Source organism: Anticarsia gemmatalis, chromosome 27, assembly GCF_050436995.1.
Source record: "Anticarsia gemmatalis isolate Benzon Research Colony breed Stoneville strain chromosome 27, ilAntGemm2 primary, whole genome shotgun sequence".
NCBI classification, from domain to species: domain Eukaryota; kingdom Metazoa; phylum Arthropoda; class Insecta; order Lepidoptera; family Erebidae; genus Anticarsia; species Anticarsia gemmatalis.
In genome coordinates, this window is record NC_134771.1 from 5,547,323 (window position 1) to 5,566,724 (window position 19,402).

The following is a 19,402-nucleotide window of genomic DNA, read 5'->3' on the forward strand; positions in this document are numbered from 1 at the left end:
ATTTATACACGTAACTACAGTTGTCACTTGTCATCGAATTTTGAAAAATTCCTTCATCCATTTTTTTTTTAATTTTGAGACCTTGCAAGCATCAGTGATCTGGCTGTCTGCCTCTAACAACAAACAGGTACATTTGGCGACTTTCAATAACATTGCGGGGTTTAGTATAAAAGCCGGGGCGAGCCACCACACAGTATTCAGTAGCTATCGAGCAGTCAAACAGAAGTGCACGATGAGATTTCTGGTACGAACATTTATTTATTTATTAACAAACAATAGTGATAACGGAACGTAATAGATAAAACGATTTGCGAAAATATTTCAAAGTGTTTTTTGAAACCATGTGATTTTTCAACCCTTTAAATCTTTATTTCTAACTCAAATTGTATCTAATATCATATTATTATCTAAAAAAGTGATTAAAATTACAATAAAAAATATTTGCGTTAACTGTCAAAATTGCGCGCCAAAAAAAACATTCTCTAAGTTTGGCTAAGGAAATATGCCAATCAGCTTTTCAATACGTTCCGTTATAACTAAGAAAATCTTTGTCATTCTTTGTTAATTAATCCTATCAGTAAAGCCATTTATAATTTTTAATTAACTTAAACATGTAATAGATACTATAAAAGTCCTTTAAGGGCTACATAGCGATCTATATCGATCCAATTAATATTGTATCATTACAATTTGTATCACAAGGTTGTATACTTTGAAACCTGTTTCTTGACAAGTTATGTAAAAAAATATTTTATTGATGTCATATTGGTATGTCAAATGTCTTGAGTAGCCCTGACGGCCATGACAGTCCCTAAATATTTTAGCCTTTTTGATATTTTTATGGTAGTAAAAAGTAAATCATTTTTGCAAAAGTGTAGCTTTAAAACCATCGTTACTGTTTCTTAAACAATCTAAAGTAATTTGATAAAATGTTATTAAAAATGCTTATTTCAATAGTTTGAAATATGGTCAAAATGAATATCACAACGTATTTTTATCTTAAAACGTTGCACTTCATATTTACATTAGTATGAATCATTACATATTTTAACAGCTATAAATCGACACATAGACAATAGAAATACTTGACAAAACAAATTGACAGTTGTCATTGTTTATGACTAAGCGTGGTTATCTGCGCACGCGTCGAAATGCGCGCGAAAATGTCAATCATCTAGTTACTATGTTCGCTATGACTGAAATCTGATTTATTTGTATCGAATTACATATTTGAAATGGCTGGTAGATTATAATGTATTGTGCAATAAGTTATTCCTCAATTTGATCACTGTGTGATGTATTACGAATAATGGGGTCTAATTTTTACGCGAATATGAAATTGAACGCGATATAAATAGAAGACTTTAAATAAAATATAGATTGATTTATAAGGCGAATATCTAAGGGCTAATTTTATCTATGTCGAAAAGCTATACTCGCAAAATAATTGTCACAATTTACACAAATAATAAAAAAGCAATCAAAAACGTAAAAATGATTCCACGAATAGTTATTAGAAAATCAATAAATCAGCCTGTAGAATAACAAAGGTTAACAATCGTCATATTTGCGTAATAAATTGTCATCAAAAACTAACACACGCACAAAAAAAACTGTTAAATCAAGCCATAAAATGACATCAAAGAACACGGATACATTTTTTATCTGTATCACATTTCCCGCGTAATTAACTGTCAAATGTCACGTGACATAGAAAAAAAAACAAAATTCCCACAATTAATATATCTTTAATGTAATAATCGATTCAATTGAGATGTAATCGTTTCTATGTATCGATACATCCGACTTTTTATAAAGATTGATATGGGAATAGAAAATTGATTGAATTATCTTCGCGTGATTATTGCCAATTAATTGTGAAACTGTCTTACTACATAATTATAAAGAAAAGCCACCGCGTCTGTTTGTTCGCGATATACTAAACAGATTTTCATACGGTTTTCACCAAAAGACAGATGATCATTGAGGCTTAGCTTTGCGTTTGAGAAGCCTAGCAAAAAGGCTGCTAGGCCTTATTCCACCATAGTTTCTCAGTTAAAGGTGATTTAATAAAATTTCATTAGTTTTATAAAACTAGGAAGCGAATGCTAAGGAAATCCTGTAATCTATAATATTTTATACATAAAAAACTAGTTAATTAAATCACGGAAAGCACACACGCCCTTCTTATCTATACTAATATTATAAAGCTGAAGAGTTTGTTTGTTTGTTTGTTTGTTTGTTTGAACGCGCTAATCTCAGAAACTACTGATCCGATTTGAAAAATTCTTTCAGTGTTAGATAGCCCATTTATCGAGGAAGGTTATAGGCTATATATCATCACGCTACGACCAGTAGGAGCAGAATTACAGTAAAAAATGTAACAAAAACGGGGAAAATTTGGACCCATTCTCTCTTATGTGACGCAAGCGAAGTTGCGCAGGTCAGCTAGTCACTTCCTATTCAATAACGATGACAAAATAAAATGTAAACTATCAATAACCCAATTAAAATTAAATTCAATGTTACCAGCAAAAAAATGACAATGGCATTCCATTCCACGCAATGTCATTATCAAGGACATGTGGACCATAGATTAAAAGTTAATTGGTTTTGCGTTCCGTTTTACGCGGAGGCGAATATGGGTGTAATTAATGCGTGGTTTGCACGCTTACTTGCTTTAATCGATATCTTAAATTAATTTTATTAGATTGTTAATTGCACTTGGTATATTACAGTTTTAGATTTGATTATCCTTGTCTTTAGTTTAGATTACTTAGCAGTTAAATAGACTTAAACTAATTTATCTAAAGCTGAAGGCAACATTTCAGAGGTAACACAATTTTTCAATATACGAAAGTTACTTCTATTAAATTGTTAACTACGCTACCATTTCTACGACACCCAAACATTGTAAAAATGTATGCTGGATTTCAACTATCTCAATGCAAAATTTCTTCAAATTTGGTTTAGCAACTTAGCCGCGATTGCCGTGAAAGAGTAAAAGACAGTTTAAAAACTTGCTAAACCAATACTAAACTCTTTACACAATAACAAAAGTACTTAAAAAAATTCCTTCTTCCTAATTAGTATGACAATACAGTGCTTATATTGACATATGTGTGTCAGAACAACACTATGTCAAGGTCCAAATTTGTATGCACATCACTATTGTGTTGCCATAACGGGTACAATAGACGTTCAATATCTATGATCGTATTCGATTGATAATTTTGTAGCTTGTATAGTCTACGAACAATAAATAAGAGGCTATTAATGTCCCACTGCTGGGCAAGGGTCTCTTCTGCAAATGATTGAGATAAACTTGAGTCTACGCGAATATACGCAGCTAAAAATATATTTTTATTAGGAAAAATTTCCCGTGTTTTTTACTGTTTTTCGAGATACAAGATACTTTGTGATAATCTGGAATAATGTAGCTTTTTACAAGTGTAAAAAATTTCAAAATCGATTTCTTTGTTTTTGAGATAAACCCCTAAATAAGTTCATTATACAGTTATACTATAATACTACGGCTTCACACTTGTTTGCTCGAAATACTTTTGACTTATTCATGTTGTTACTCTCTTGAAGTAAGCTAAAAATAGATATTGAAAATACCATTGGCAATTAAAGAATGACCAATGCCTGAAAACCATGCTAAAGAAAATAGTTCTGACATTGTTGAATGTAACAATTCATTATAAGTAAGTAAAGACACGAAATTAACCAAATAACATCTTTTCAAAACCAAACTACATTATGTTGAGACAAAACCATAAACAATTATTTAACAAAACATAACCTCACTTTTGTTTCCCGCCAAATTTGTCACGTACTGTCAAATTAGGGTCAATGTTGCCATATTTAAAAAACAAAAACCGTTTAACAACTGCCATAAAGATCTTTAAGATGTATTGTTTTAAAGAGTTGATTGCGAAATGGAAATACCTGTTTATTTGCTAGGGTATTAGTTGAAAACTACACGACAGATCTTGTTTAGACTGTTATAGTATAAAAGCTATTTCAAGACTAATTGTTTGTCACCAGAAAACTTTATTTGTAAACATTTTTGACGGACTTACTTTTTAGTAGAAAATCACAAAAAAATACTGAATGGATTTCTTTTATTCTTTTATTATCAAAAAGCTACATTGGCTCAGCTTTACATAGGATACAATTTAACTCAAAAACAGCACTAAAATTACTAGAAACCTTAAATCAAAATCACGGATAACAGCTAATAACTACATAGAGACGTGAAATAAGGGCGTTGCAAATAACTAAGACCGCGCCTAGTCTTACTTTAGATAAAGCTTGTATACAATTCACAAATAACCGGTTTTCATGTTTTCAATTGTAAATTTACTAAATTTATGTATTCAGGTACAACTATTGTATTAAATAAGTAACGTTAAAATAATTTATTGGTTTCTAATATAGTTATAACGTTTAACATGTGTTATTTTCGTTGACAACTGTTATTTTTTGACAACTGTTATTGAGACAGTTGACAACTGTTATTTTAGCAAAACTGCACGATTTCAACATTAGTTGTTATGTTAAGCAGTTATTGAACTAATATTTAACGTTAGCAACATTAGCTGTTAATTGGTATCTAATGATAGATCATTTCAATCGAACAGTTATTTAAGTTTTCGTTGAGGTCTTAAAATAGATTTATGAGAGACTTAAACACTATACAATTCTAGTAATTTACTTGAATATTAATTAAAATCAACTTATTCATATGGAAAAGTTTCTTATTTTCAAAAAAAGACAATCAATATTTGTTTTTTTTTTACTAGTTTCTTATATAATTCTGTTCATTGTTCTTTAACATTTAGTTATTTGAATAGTTGATAGACCCCATGGAAAGGTTAGTTGAAGACCATTTCCCAACATAGCTCAGCAAACCAACCAAAGACTTACATCAACAATTTCTGAAAAAGTCGTCAATTTTGACTTTACGCCCATCAATTATAAACAAACTTCATATTTACACAGTGTAAACATTGCATATTTCCTTCTAATTAATAAACATGTTGCTTACACAAGCGACAATTACAGAACCTTTTTGTTCCACATCGGATTATATTAGCCTAATGCTTCGTTCATATGTTTGCTAGACACAAGACATTAAAGACATAATATATGTATAGTCTTTTGGGCATAATATGCAGTGTACAGTTTGTGTCACGCACGGTTTTAAATGCCCTATAACACACATATAACGTCTCCATAGGCCATACATACAATCGGGCTCAAAGCACCCTTTTTTATAAGATCTTTTTCTTGGGGCAATGAAATAAAAACAAGGACCTTATAACATAAAACTACTTAGGGACACAGTAATTACAAAAATCCCTGCACAAATGGCGAAGAAAAATTATGAAAATGTATGAAAAACCATTCGAACGCCTTCCCTTTTCTTGAAGCCGACAATAATGGTCATGCCGTCAAGACCAGCTCACCTTTACAATGTAGTTCTACCTTTATTTACGCTGTTTAAACACAGTCAAGCGACAAAAAAATCGCATGACTAATGTACAATCGTTTATGCTTATTGAGAACGACAGTAATATATGTTAACATAGTTTTTATGATTGAATTAGACGTTATTGACGTGTAGTTACATTGTAAGTGGATATTATTATCATAGTTTCGGATTGGGTATGCCAGTGATGAAGTTACGATTGGGGATGTATTTAATTTGCACTTGTTTATATTTCTAGCTTGAGTAATGAAGAAGAAATTTGTTATATTGCATAAATCCTGTCATTAGTTGATTAGCGATTATTAATTCTCGAATGCGATCTGCGATCAAAGGTTATTAAAAGTTATTTATTTTGTAGACCTACTATTCTTTAATTATAACAGGCAAAAATCTCTATATATTCTCTAATTATAATAAGCAATCTCCATAAATCTCCGTTGTCATTAGTTTATAAATTGTAAATTTCGCGACACACGACTTATATCTAACAAAGGCAGATAATCTTTACAAATAATTATATAAAATCGTCTGTCTACAAGAAAACGCTTATAAATAATTATCAAACCAATTTTCCAATTCACTCTACACAAGTAACGAAACCAATAATTACAAAAAAAAGCAGTTATTGTTTGCAACGTGATAGCTGCTACTTTTATGCTAATCAGTTATGCTATTATAACGGAAATACGCTTTTGATAAACACATGTTGATAACTTGCTAAATCGTATGTATAATTTCAAGGTACTATTACGTTAAAGAAAGGATATAAAAGCAAGTCAGCTAATGAATTTAACGGTCCGTTGAATAACTGCTTTTAATTAACGCTATTTGCATAATATGAATGTTATTTCTCTTGTTTATTGTTGTAGTGTTAATTGGGCGATGATTTTCATTTAGATTTCATTGTAATAGTTAATTTTATAGCATTTTTGCATACAAGAATAAACTGAAATAGTTATCTAAACCTAGGTTACTGAGTACTTAGTAATCAGATAGAAGAAACAGGTTTTAAACTAACGCCTTGAAGTAATCCGGTCTAGATCTATAACTTAAAGCATTAATTAACACAGTCTTGTAAAATAACCGACATTAACCGTGATATTTGAGTCGAAATTACATATACAGTCCACCCTTTTTCATAACCAGTTATAACTTGTTTGACAACTGTTATTAACAAAGTATCTGTTTGCAGGTCGCTTTCGTTGCCATCCTCGGCTATGCCTCCGCGAGCGTGATCGCTCCGCTAGCGTACGGCATCAACGCCGGAGACGCTCAGGCAGCAGCCATCGACGCTACTGTCGCCGCGCAGGACCACGCCCGCGCCTTCACCGAAGGCCAGGCCCGTGCTGCTGAAGCCGCCATCCAATACAACAATGAAGCCGCCCGCCAAGTCGCCGAGACCAACCGTGACCTCCACGAGAACGCCTACTGGGGCTCCCTCGCCGCTAACCAGAACGCTGTCGCCGCCGCTCAGTCGCACGCTGCTGCCGTAAGCGGTGTTGCCGCCGCTCAGGCCGGTCTTGCCGCCGCCCACGCCGGCTATGCCGCCCCCTACGTCGCCGGTCCCTACGGTTACGCCGGTATCGCCGCCGCTCCCTACATCGCCGCCCCCTACGCCGCTCACGGTCTCGCTTACCGCGGATGGTAATTCGCTATTCAAAACCTGCTATTTCTGAAAACTATTTTCTCAAACTGCTATTTTTGAATAACGTTTTACGCTAAGCTTTTTATATGTGGGAATGTTAACGTGTTAATGTTAGTGTTGCCATGTGTAATAAGTTTAGTGTTGCCACAACTCCGCTGCTCAAATGGAAGGAATTATGCTCAAACGAACAAAGGTCTCAGTATAGTAACTCTCTTTGTAAATAAAAAATGATAAATCATGCCATCACTGCCAAAGTGTAAATAAACACGTTTTTACAAAACAATATCTTGTATTTCTTTACCTCACTTAATTAACACCCAAAATTAGTGCTTATCTTCTTGTCATAAGAAAATTGAGATGACAAATACCATAAGAAGAGAACATTACCTAATATATATATATATTCGCTTAGCCTTTGTTCCAAACTATGTTGGAGTCGGCTTCCAGTCTCACCGGATGCAGCTGGATACCAGTGTTTTACATGGAGCGACTGCCTATCTGACCTCCACAACCCAGTTACTTGGGTATTAACACGATACCTTTCGGTAAGACTGGTTGTCAGACTTTCAAGCTTCTGACTACTGTTAACGACTGTCAAAGATCTTCGAAAATGACAGCCGGGACCCACAATTTAACGTGCCTTCCGAAACACGGAGGAACTCGATATGTATAAGATGGTCACCCATCCACGGAACAACCTCGGCAAGCGTAGCTTAACCTCAGAGATCGATCCGTGCGGCTGTTGTAAACTAAGCCACGAGCTCCTCCTCCTAATATATGATATAAACAAATTACAAAACAACTATGATTACTGAAGTAAATTTTTCGCGAACTCTACTACTATGCATTTTCAATAAAAATCATCCATGTCTGTTGCACATTAGGAGCTAAACAGCTCAACAAGTCTTTATTAGCCTGATAGTGGTTAAAGACCCGAAATTACAAATTGACTAACTTTTAACAAAAATCTGGCCGAATGTGGATAAAATGGATGTGGGAAAAGGCAGAGTAGGGCAAGTCAGTCAGTAAAGCCTTAATCAAAGCCTTAGCCAAATAACCACAAAACCACTGGCATATAATAAAATAGAAACTCACTACAATCGAGTTAGATATTTACTATGTATTTGAAATAGGGCGTAACCGACGCACAAGGAAATTGTTTAGACATTCTACGATCGCATTGTGAAAGCATAACGACATATAAAATAAGTGTTATGTATGTTTGTACATGGTAGGTAAAGGCACCTTGTATATACATCAATACTATAGTCAAACAACTTAGTAAAGAGCCTTGTATGCAGGTTCGCGGCTTACAGAAGTGTAAAATCTTCGAAATTTTAAACATCAGTGACTGGCAGACTTATACTGACGGTGACCTGTTTGATCCAACTTTATGGTTTCGAAATACACAGAACTTACAATCATACGCAAATTTAATACACAGTACTTTTTGTTCCGAAAAATCTGTTTACGTAGACGATGTCGCGGGCGAAATACATAAATGAAATTCCGTCATAACTGATTTTAATGAAAATAAAGACCTGAGATTAAGCATTACTTTCTATTTTTCAACACCGTCAAGAGTTTTAAAGGAAATGACACATTGTGCGCGAACAGGCTAGATCTTACCTACAATACCTACTGATGCAAAAGCAAGGTTTGTTTGAACGCACTTATCTTAGTTGGGAACATTCCCGAGGAAGATTATATATTATTTGCCAGTTCTTTTCATTAGCTTTATCTTCCGAACTGGCGGTAAATTCACTCTCTGTATCATTGACTATCATAAGTGTCGGCATTTGACCTAAATCAATAAATGATTTGATTTTTTTATAGCCTAGCTATGATCTTCGGGAGGGGGGAAATCGCTCTATACCTGAATATAACTAGAGCATAGATAAAGCCCAATACTGCCTAGCTGCTTGTAAAGAGTCTCCTCCCTAATGAGGGAAGGGTTAATTAAATCTAAGTTCCAGCATGCTGGCCAAGTATAAATTGGAGAATTTTCATGCCCTCAAGAAATGAGTTACAGAATTTTTAGGCAAGCAAGGTTTTATCACGATGGTATTCGTCACCGTTAGAACAAGTGTTCATTCTTTTTAAAACACCCATCACTTGGAATTTAAGTTTGCACCCTTAATCACTTATATGAAAGGCGAATACTTAAACCACTCGGCTATCACGGCATTTTTTCTTTTACTCCATAAAACGCTTCCTGTACTTCATAACAAAGAGATTTTCGAAACCCTTCGAAATGCCAGGCTGAAATGACCTTTTAGTGATGGTAATAAGGTACAATTATGTATGTACGTGTTGTGAGCTCGTTACTTGATATCTAGACTGCCTTGGTGAGGGCGTAGGCTTTTGTTGGACGTTGGACACGGGTGGAATGTGTGGCGAGCATGTTGGGTGACATGTTGGGAAATTTTTGCAGCTCGTAAAAAGATTAACGCTTTAAAAGAGATGTGGTCATTAACGAAATTTTGAAAAAGATGAACCAAACTCATGACCAGATTTACTAGTAGAGACAAATTTAGTGCTGATATCGACAGAAGGAATTGATTTGTTTTACATGATAATAGCAGAAAAACGCATTGTTAATTTGGGTTGTGTTTAAACTAAGAAATTGCGAAATGGCGATCAGAGTTTGGCAGGTTTAGATTATTAAATATCTCACGCCCTAAATGCGCTAAATTATAATCCTAAATTAACCATAACCAGAAGTGAATTTTCATACTTTAAAAAGTACAAAATGTCACTGCATTTCCATTTTGATTTCGTTTTTCTTTCTCAAACTGAGGATGATTTATGAAAACGACGCATACAAATTCTAATTCGGCTAACAGGGGCCTTGCTACAACTTCACACTACTTTAAACACTCTTGTTGGCCAACAAGCTGGCAATGCTCGACGTACTACAGGTCTGTGAGTCCGTAGGTATCATTTGGAGGAATTAATTTATGAATGTAGATCACCTTGGGCGTCGGCAGAACGAATACAACCTGATCTAATTACTTATGAAACTATTTACATACAGTGTTCGCACTTCCTCTTATACAACGTGTCCCAAAACTCAACGTCAAAACGAAAACCTGAGCTAGGCCGAGTTGTGTTGGCTCTCAAAAAATAATTAAAAAAAATCTATCTCGTGTAGTTTAAAAATGACAACCATTTTTGTAAATTTGCCACCCTCTGATGAGTTTAGTCTACTGTGGCAACAAATGACTTCTTTTCTAGTTTTTTTTTCATGTGGAGTATTCTTAAGTAACGCTCCTACAAAATTCAATTCATTATTTGCACACAACTTCATTGGAATATCAGAAAATATCCCTTTTATGGCGAATTATGCCGTGAACAAAATATCATCACTCAACTTTGACAGTCTGTCCTGAAAAGTATTTGTACTACGCTTTTTCGGCATGTACTTTCAAAAGTTGGCGCATTTAATGAGCTTTCGAAAATGGTATAACACTTCCTATACTATTTCATAGACGATGAGAATGTAAAAAAATCTTAAGATAGTCGGTATTTAACGTATTATTAGTTCGTCATAAAACTTTCTCAAAACTATTCTAATGTCATCTAGGCGTTCTGTGAGGTGTTATTAAAGAGAAGTAATGTTTAATTATTGACGATTAAGAAAAGGTTCATTTAAATGATCATTAGATTTTTAATAATAATTGATCTTTATTTAAACAATCCCAAATACAATAAATGTCACTAACACCATGAATGTAGCGTCACTATCCGTCCCACTCTTAAATTTCTTCGTCGCTTTATGCGACTGCCGCCCAAGAGGTCTCGGGTTCGAATCCTGGGTCGAGCCAAAAAGTAATTTTAGAGATTTTCTGTTAAAAAAATTCTCAGAGATTTCCCGCAGGTAGGAAGTTGAGGTAAGGGACCTCTGTGCCTCGGAGAGCACGTAAAGCCGTCGGTCTTGCGTCTGACCTCTCTCTGGTCGTGACGGTTTTGCCGTCCCACCAGACTATGAGAGTGTACCTGTGTATTGTGCACACACTTGGCCACTATAAACAAAAACCTGCACTGTTGGCTGGTTTCAATGAAACTGACCGCCGTATCTGAAATCTACCAGGACAACATCATGACAGAACGCTTAGATGACATTAGAATAATTTTGAGAAAGTTTTATGACGAACTAATAATACGTTAAATACCGACTATCTTAAGATTTTTTTTATTTTCTCATCGTCTATGAAATAATATAGGTAGTGTTATACCATTTTCGAAAGCTCATTAAATGCGCCAACTTTTGAAAGTACATGCCGAAAAAGCGTAGTACAAATACTTTTCAGGACAGACTGTCAAAGTTGAGTGATGATATTATGTTCACGGCATAATTCGCCATAAAAGGGATATTTTCTGATATTCCAATGAAGTTGTGTGCAAATAATGAATTGAATTTTGTAGGAGCGTTACTTAAGAATACTCCACATGAAAAAAGAACTAGAAAAGAAGTCATTTGTTGCCACAGTAGACTAAACTCATCAGAGGGTGGCAATTTTACAAAAATGGTTGTCATTTTTAAACTACACGAGATAGATTTTTTTTAATTATTTTTTGAGAGCCAACACAACTCGGCCTAGCTCAGGTTTTCGTTTTGACGTTGAGTTTTGGGACACGTTGTATACATGACAGTATAGTAGCCATATTTATAAACTGATAGCTTCGGCCCGCGACTTTGCCCACAAGGAGATTTACAGGTTTAAAGTTTTGTCCTATATGTTAATCTAAGGTTATTTTCATTTGTGTACTAAATGCTAAAAATTAAAATATAAAATATATTTTTTTACCATTTGTAAAATAATAGTAGATTGGTAACGACTTACGTCCTGCACATTTTAAATATTTATCTGTAGTCCAAGATAGTAGGGAAATAAAACATTTAGGACTATTTTCAAGGCTCATGGATAAGTGGCGATAGATAAAATGACAGCTAATTATTAAAAACTAAATATAATATAAATAAAAACTATCTATCATGCCTGTTACACACGACGGTTTAAGCAGAGGAGTATGAAAATACACCCACGTTTCGCCATTAACAATGTCAGTCCCATGTAATATGGTGTGCACCAATTGTCATATACCGGGCACGTTGCCAAACTCCGGGTTACTATTGAAAATATCTAATATACCTAATTATCACTTTCTCTAACGGTGAAATGTGATGAAACCTTGCATGCCTATCATTTGTTTAGTACATTAATTGAGGGCATGTAAAGTCCCCAAAACGCACTTGGCCAGGGAGGTGGACTCAAGGTGTAACCCCTCCTTCGTTTGCGAGAAGACGCTTGCCCTGCAGTGGGACAAAAATGGGTTAAAAAAATCTACACAACAAAGCCAGCAGCTTGTCCGGGAATCAAACCCGGGACCTCGGGGTCTGCAGTGGCCTACAGCCGTCAAAACAGAGTGGTTAGAATTGAACCAACGACTGTTATAATCTAGATACCGATAAATATCTAAATAATGATTCATTTAGCTATTAGTTAGTATATAACAATGTTAATATGGCAAAGCTCATAAAGTACATAGAAACAGCGGTACTGTGCACTTAAATCAACGTTACAACATTACAATTACAGAAATGTATGAGTTGCCGTCGTGGTGAGAAATAAGATAATATTCATAATGATTAACCAGTCGTTTTAGTGTTAAATCTTGGAAGTGATAAGTGAATGTGTCTCAATTTGAAGTGTCTGTTATTTTTTAATGCGACTTTACATTGTTGAACCGATTTAGACGTAACTTTGACAGATTTATGGATTATATCACGGGAAAGTAGAGTTCTATAACAGTATAATTGTAGGATCGACGAACTAAAAAACATAAGTCAAAAAGTCGAACTTTACAGGAAGAATAAAAAACGTTTTTTATTTCGTCTTGGAATTTTCAAATTGTGCGAGGCTGATATGGTTCATCACTTAGTATGCTGGGAATTATTTCTCAGTGACTTAAGTGCTTTAGTCAGATGGCGTATTGAATTATTTGGAGTCGAGAGACCTAATAAAAAAATATCGAATTTTTTGACTTATGTTCTTTAGTCCGCCGATCCTACAATTAATATCTAACAAATACTAAGTAAATAAAAGGTTTTATTGCTGAAACTACCACGGTACACCGACTGCACCAATTTTGATTAATTTCGGCAGGTTGATAGGTAATATCCTTAGAAATAACATAGGGTACTATTTTTATCAATAATAAAACAACGCTAGCGAATATCTAAGAAAAAACCTTATCAACTTTTTAAAGCAAATCTCGACACAAGCAAATTCAATAGCCAAAATATCAATAAAAAAAACAGGTCATTATTCAAAACGTCTAAAACTCAACTCTGCCTGCAACATGTTTACTCGCATTCAAGTGGGCACACCGGTTTGTAACAATACAAGGTTGACAGGCGACACCTACCCGCCTAGTCCTTACGTAGATCTAGATATACTCACTAAACAACTAGGGTTTAACTTGTATGTATGTAGAGAAAGATCATTTGAAAATTAGGTAATGTGTTCCTATCTATACTTATATTATAAAATTGTAGAGTTTGCAATCAGGAACTGCTGGTGTGAATTGAACAATTTTTTTACTGTTGGATAGACTGTTTATTCAGGGAGGCTATATAACATTATGCTACAATCATTAGGAGCGCTACAAACATTTTTCGTTGCTACTCGCTAACGAAAAATGTTTCAAAAGCGGGGAAAATGTTGACCCATTCTCGCTTATGTGACGCAAGCGAATTTGCGCTGGTCAGCTAGTACAGAAATATACCAGCATATTAAGGCGTTTTTATTATTAAAGTACCTACAGGATTTGTGTAATATTTTATTTTTTCACAACTCCCGCACTAAAATTGCTCTTGTGTCGCAGGAACGCTTACAAGCATGCAATAAACGGACACAAAGACGCGAGACAATTAATTTATGTACGATCCGCACAACTTCTTGCAGTAGTGTGGCAATCACCTTAACAACTGCGCCACGGAAGGCATTAAATTGGTTTCAGCAGTTTCAGTGCGACGATGATTCCTGAAGAGGTCGAAAATGTTGGAATCCAGCTTCCAGTTGTAGCAAAATCATCAATACAGTTCATATTTATGTTTGTAAATAGTAGTGTGTTTGTCAGTTTTTAATTCACATGAAAACGGTTGAACTAATTTGTCTGAGTAAATATTTCTTGGGAGTTTTCTTCATAAAATTTTTAACCGGAAAAAAAACGACGAATCCGAGAGCAATTAAGCTATTCTTTTATAACATTACGTTTATTATACATATATATATATATATATATATATATATATATATATAACATTCTCTCCCTACCCGGATTTAATCAATGAACTAATTGCTATTTCGGCTAATAAATATCCTACCCCAATTATCTCTAAACTGCATGAATACTGATACCTTATCAATCAGAACATAAACAATATGGCCGCCACGCCCTCCGTCGGACAGAGCGCGCTGAATTATTGGCATTCCGCAGTAATCGTACACAAATTACTTGTTATATTTAATATGACAACTTGATTATATACTATTATTTGTATAACTAGCTCTTGCCTGCGATTCGATTCGCAAAGAAAAAATTCCCGGGGTAAATAAAAAGTTTTTTAGTCCAGAATATAAACTACTTAAAAAATATATTGTAAATAGTCTTAAACGACGTTTAGCTCCCGTATTTCGTAAATTTGAAAGCCGAATAGAACTAGATTATGTACAACGCAAAATAATCCAGTTTATATCGTAGCGCGAACCACCGGCTACTTACTCCACCTACAGTTCATGTAAGAGCAAAGAGTAACGAGACATATTTGAAGTAATACTGATAAGCTGCTCTTTTTATTGCGTCATGTAAGAAACAAATGGTCGCCTTTACACACGAGCACACAGTATCGCACGTCCTTAGGAGCTTACAGGATTACACGCGGGAAAGTAGCGCGGTCTTCGAGAGCAATATTTTTCGCGGGCGTGGACAAATAATCGCGGCGCGTGCTCTTTCCTTTCTCCTTGCACGTTCTTTCACGCGCGATTGTTGATCCATGCGCGATAGAGTGTGTGTGTAAAGGCACCTATTGTCTTGTTCCTTATATATTATGTCCTCCTTAACAATATCACTCATAGTAGATGTAACCGCAGAAGACCAGCTCTTACTTCCCCATCTGCTACAACTAGGATAGGCTGATGATGAATAGGCCTTATGGCACTAAAGATCCATCCAGGCATACTAACATAAAACGTTTTTGCGTTCATTCCCGTATTATTCATATAAAAACATGCAACGCGAAAGTTTCAAACATACGATTTCAATAAGCCTACTTGAGATCACCAAACCCATAGGTTTATAGAACAGGATAATAGAACTTGTTTCATTGGAACCGCAATGACAACTCCTCACTCCCCCTTCAGCTACAACCGCCGTGTCTCCAGAAGACCTGCAACTTGCAAGTGCCACTTACCTTTGGTCTCGAGGTGGCTCTTGAGCTGCTCGGCCTTGGCTTGCAGCTTGGTCTGCATCGTCTCCGCGCCCTCCTTCATTTTAGCCAGTATACCTGCGCCATACCGTCATAGTTAATATTTTATTTAACATTGTCATGAATTGAAATTCATCATCATCAAATAGTATTTTTATAAATTCAGGCCTAACTGCACGTTTGGCGCAGTGGTTAACCGTAGCACGCATGTGGTGGGTTCGAATCCCACCCGAGACAAATATTTGTGTGATGACGACGGGTATTTGTTCTGAATGTGGTTGTAGTATATAAGTATGTTTATCAATTATTTGGTTACTATAGAACAAGCTCTGCTTAGTTTGGAATCAAATGTGTGTGAGTTGTCCAGTGATATTCATTTATTTATGTATTTATTATTATTATCTATCATCATTTACGAGAAAAATCAATGAAATAAAAGTAATCTATATGGGAATCGAACCCACAACATTCAATGCTAATTCGGCTCCATTAGCTTATTAAATATTGCACAGTCAGTTATATACACAATTTTTATTTTATTTACAACATCTTAACTGTATCTAATACAAATTGGATAAAAAGCCAATAGCACTTTGCGCAACCTGGAATTGAAACCGGAAATTCGTAATCAGCTGCAGTCCTTTAAATTAAAATTTGAAACACATTGAAAGGGAATCGAACCCTTGTTTTCAGCTCGACAACAGCAAACGTTGTTCTTATATAAATTACCCACCATGTTTGTCTTTCTCTTTGAGTATCCTCTCCATATCGCCAGCCTTGTCTTTAACTCGGCCGAAGAAGTCTATCCGTCAGCGTTAACAGTTTACAAACATTATATAACATAATATACAATATACATACATACATAATAACACACATAGTCCAGTTAGAAGGTAGGCAGAAGATAGTAAATAAAACTAGACTTATTATACAGGATGTTAGGTAAACGCTTCTAAAAACAAAATATTGGTAGGAAATAAAAACTAGCTTTTTCTAAGAAAAAAAGATATGGTCGCATTTTTAACGTAAGTTTTAGTTTAATATATATACTGATACATGAATAAAAATGTCTGAAAAATAACGAACCAAGTAATAACGTGTTTAAAAGGCACTTAGAAACGTATATGGACATTACATACATATGTATATTATTATAGCTAAAAACATGTCAAACTAATATTGTGGACATGTAAAGGGCTCAATAATCAAACTGAAAATCTCTGTAGCCTATTACCGGCTATTACAACATAAGAATCCTAAATCGCGCAAGCAAAATTTTCTCAACCAAAATACAATAATACAAAAAGTCAAAATGACATAGTTCGAAAGTAAAGCTGCAATATGTCCCTGTTCAAGGTACAATGAGCTCTATGTCATATAACATTTACGGTCTTCTCGACACAGGCATGCCTAGTGAGAAGACCACCAGATATTGTACCTACCGTTAAGAATGTACCAGCTTTAGATATAGAAATAAGGTGACGTGTTCATTTTAGAAACTTTTGTATTTGTCTATTGCTGAAATAAATATTTTTCATTTTTGAACATAAGGTTTAATATAGTATATTACCTGATATTCTCTTGGTGGCGTCAGGACTGGCAGACTGCGTCAGCGCGGCCACCTTCATGTATTCACTCGTGATCAGACCGGCAGCCTATGACAAAGATTGTTTCATTAATAACAGCCCTAAATTGTTTTAATCAACTATATAACATTTTTAGATCAAATAACTCATAGGTATGCTGTTTTATGCTCAAAAAACTGCCTAAAAAGCACCGAATTCGATGAAATTCAGAAAAACTAACGGGTAACTTAAGTTACCTTAAGTTACCCGAAAATAAAAGAAAGTCTTTTTTTTAAATCAACCCCCAAATGCTTGAAATAGGGGATGATTAATAACTTATCTAAGCTTATATACAAAAACCTAATCTTATTATTGTTCCTCAAAAATCACTCTACTTACGCTATATTCGTCAAAAAGCACATGAAAAATCGAGTAGTTTTTAAACAATCGCGCACAGAAAAAAAGACGAGAAAATTATAATTGAAAACCACTTACTTCCAAACTGGCAGGACTCATGGCGGAGTACTCCTCACTGAGGAGTTCCACGATCAGACCCTCGATGTCGAAGAACAGGATGTGACTTTCGGGATCTAGGACACAAATATTACAGTTCAGTGAAAACTTCAGTATTTTTACGATAGATGGCGTGACTATCAGACGGGTTTTTTATTACTATCGAGTTAACTATCAAGAAATTTAACATTATAAAAAATACTATATTTTTAGTTACTAGGTATAATTTAAGAATAAGTTCCACACTAAGCCAGGGTGGTGGACTCAAGGCCTAACTCCTCCCTCAAAACGGGATACTATTGCCCAGTAGAGGGACTAGTTGGTGGGTTCCATTTTGGAATTAACAAATTAAAATGTATTACTGTATAATTTTCTGAAAAGAAAAAAGAAAGTCATTTTGAAAGTAAATATACTTTAGGTGAAGGGATTAGTCGATCAACTTATGTAGAGAAAACTCAAAACACTGACAATAAATACTTCTAGATAGGGTGGTTGACCACATGGCCTGCTGTTATTACCTGCAGGGTTAGAGCGGAACCCTTGCACAGTGAGCTGCGCGCGCCGGGAGCGCGCCGGCTCGGCCAGCGGCCCCGCGCCGCCCGCCGGCCCCGCGTGCTGCAGCGCCGCCAGCCCGCGCTGCGTGGCCGCGCGCATCGCCGTCAGGTTGCGGTGACGGAGACCCCTGGGACATGGAAATTATAGTTAGAAACTTAAAAACTGTAAAAAGAAGATCGAAAAATCGTGCTCCCACGCAAAGCATATCCATGTGATAATGTCCTCTTGGCCAATTTTCGGCTACGGCGGCCAGTTTCATTGAAATCAGCTAAGCACTATGTTTATAGTGTCCAATAAAATGGTGGTCGAAAAGATCTGACCCACAGGAAATACTAAGTAACAATGTCCTCCTGACCGATATTCGGCTACAGCGGCCAGTTTCATTGGAATCATCTGTGCAGGACTTTGTTTATAGCGTTCATGTGTTGAAAAAGCATTGTCACAAAACCAAGCATGCCAGAGAGTTATTAAAAACAGTTATAAGTTAGTTCATTCATTTAAAAATCGTGTCAAAATTATTTTAAATTTTACAGTATTATTTTATATCCTTTCTCTGATATGTAGTCTATTTTAATGCCAAATATCGCTTGAAATTAGCAGCTTACAGCCACGAAAACAAGACAAACTAAATGTCGTTCACAATCACATATTTAGATTAGAATAGAATATATTGCACTAGTAACATACCTGAAGAAGTGTACAGCAGGGTTGGCGAGTCCATCCGTGGTGCCTCCAGACAGAGATCCTCCGAGATCATCAGCTAATGCCTCGTCACACGCCGCCAGCACTTCTTCGGCTATCATACCTGCAACAATCATTATATTTTTAAAATGTTCAGTTGTTCGGGCATTATAGTAAGTATAAGTCAGTAATAATTGTGTGTCTGAAGTAATACTGAAAAGTATACTGTACTTGGTGAAAATAGTGGTATAGTGGAAACTTATAAATGACCTTCTTATATGGTTTTCTTCCTCATACTGTCTATGTCAGCTGTAAGTTAAATAACTGTCTCTACAATACACGTCAAAGTGTCAAAGACACCATGATACTTAAGAGTTGCTTAGTCGAGAGATTGTTTATCATAGAAGAAAGAATTAAAGCAGAACCATATAATCAACTGCAGGGCGACACGT

General features: G+C 35.3%; 2 protein-coding genes across 8 annotated transcripts in view; one reads left to right on the forward strand and one right to left on the reverse strand.

The window, feature by feature from the left end:
- Rbcn-3B (WD repeat-containing protein Rbcn-3B) overlaps positions 1-19,402 on the reverse strand; it is a 122,114-nt gene that overhangs the window by 84,992 nt on the left and 17,720 nt on the right. For 5 of the 7 annotated variants that reach the window (XM_076131885.1, XM_076131886.1, XM_076131884.1 and 2 more), the window contains 6 exons: positions 18,957-19,074; positions 18,233-18,396; positions 17,697-17,791; positions 17,207-17,291; positions 16,370-16,438; positions 15,622-15,714 (listed from right to left, as the gene is read on the reverse strand). In XM_076131885.1, coding sequence (XP_075988000.1) covers positions 15,622-15,714; positions 16,370-16,438; positions 17,207-17,291; positions 17,697-17,791; positions 18,233-18,396; positions 18,957-19,074 — 624 coding nt within the window. The remainder of the gene's footprint in view (positions 1-15,621; positions 15,715-16,369; positions 16,439-17,206; positions 17,292-17,696; positions 17,792-18,232; positions 18,397-18,956; positions 19,075-19,402) is intronic. The other 2 variants (XM_076131887.1, XM_076131888.1) reach the window with 2 other exon arrangements.
- Positions 96-7,425, forward strand: LOC142984348 (uncharacterized). Its single transcript, XM_076131895.1, has 2 exons — positions 96-244; positions 6,690-7,425. The coding sequence occupies exons 1-2, from the start codon at positions 233-235 to the stop codon at positions 7,143-7,145; spliced, it is 468 nt and encodes a 155-aa protein (XP_075988010.1). The 5' UTR covers positions 96-232; the 3' UTR covers positions 7,146-7,425.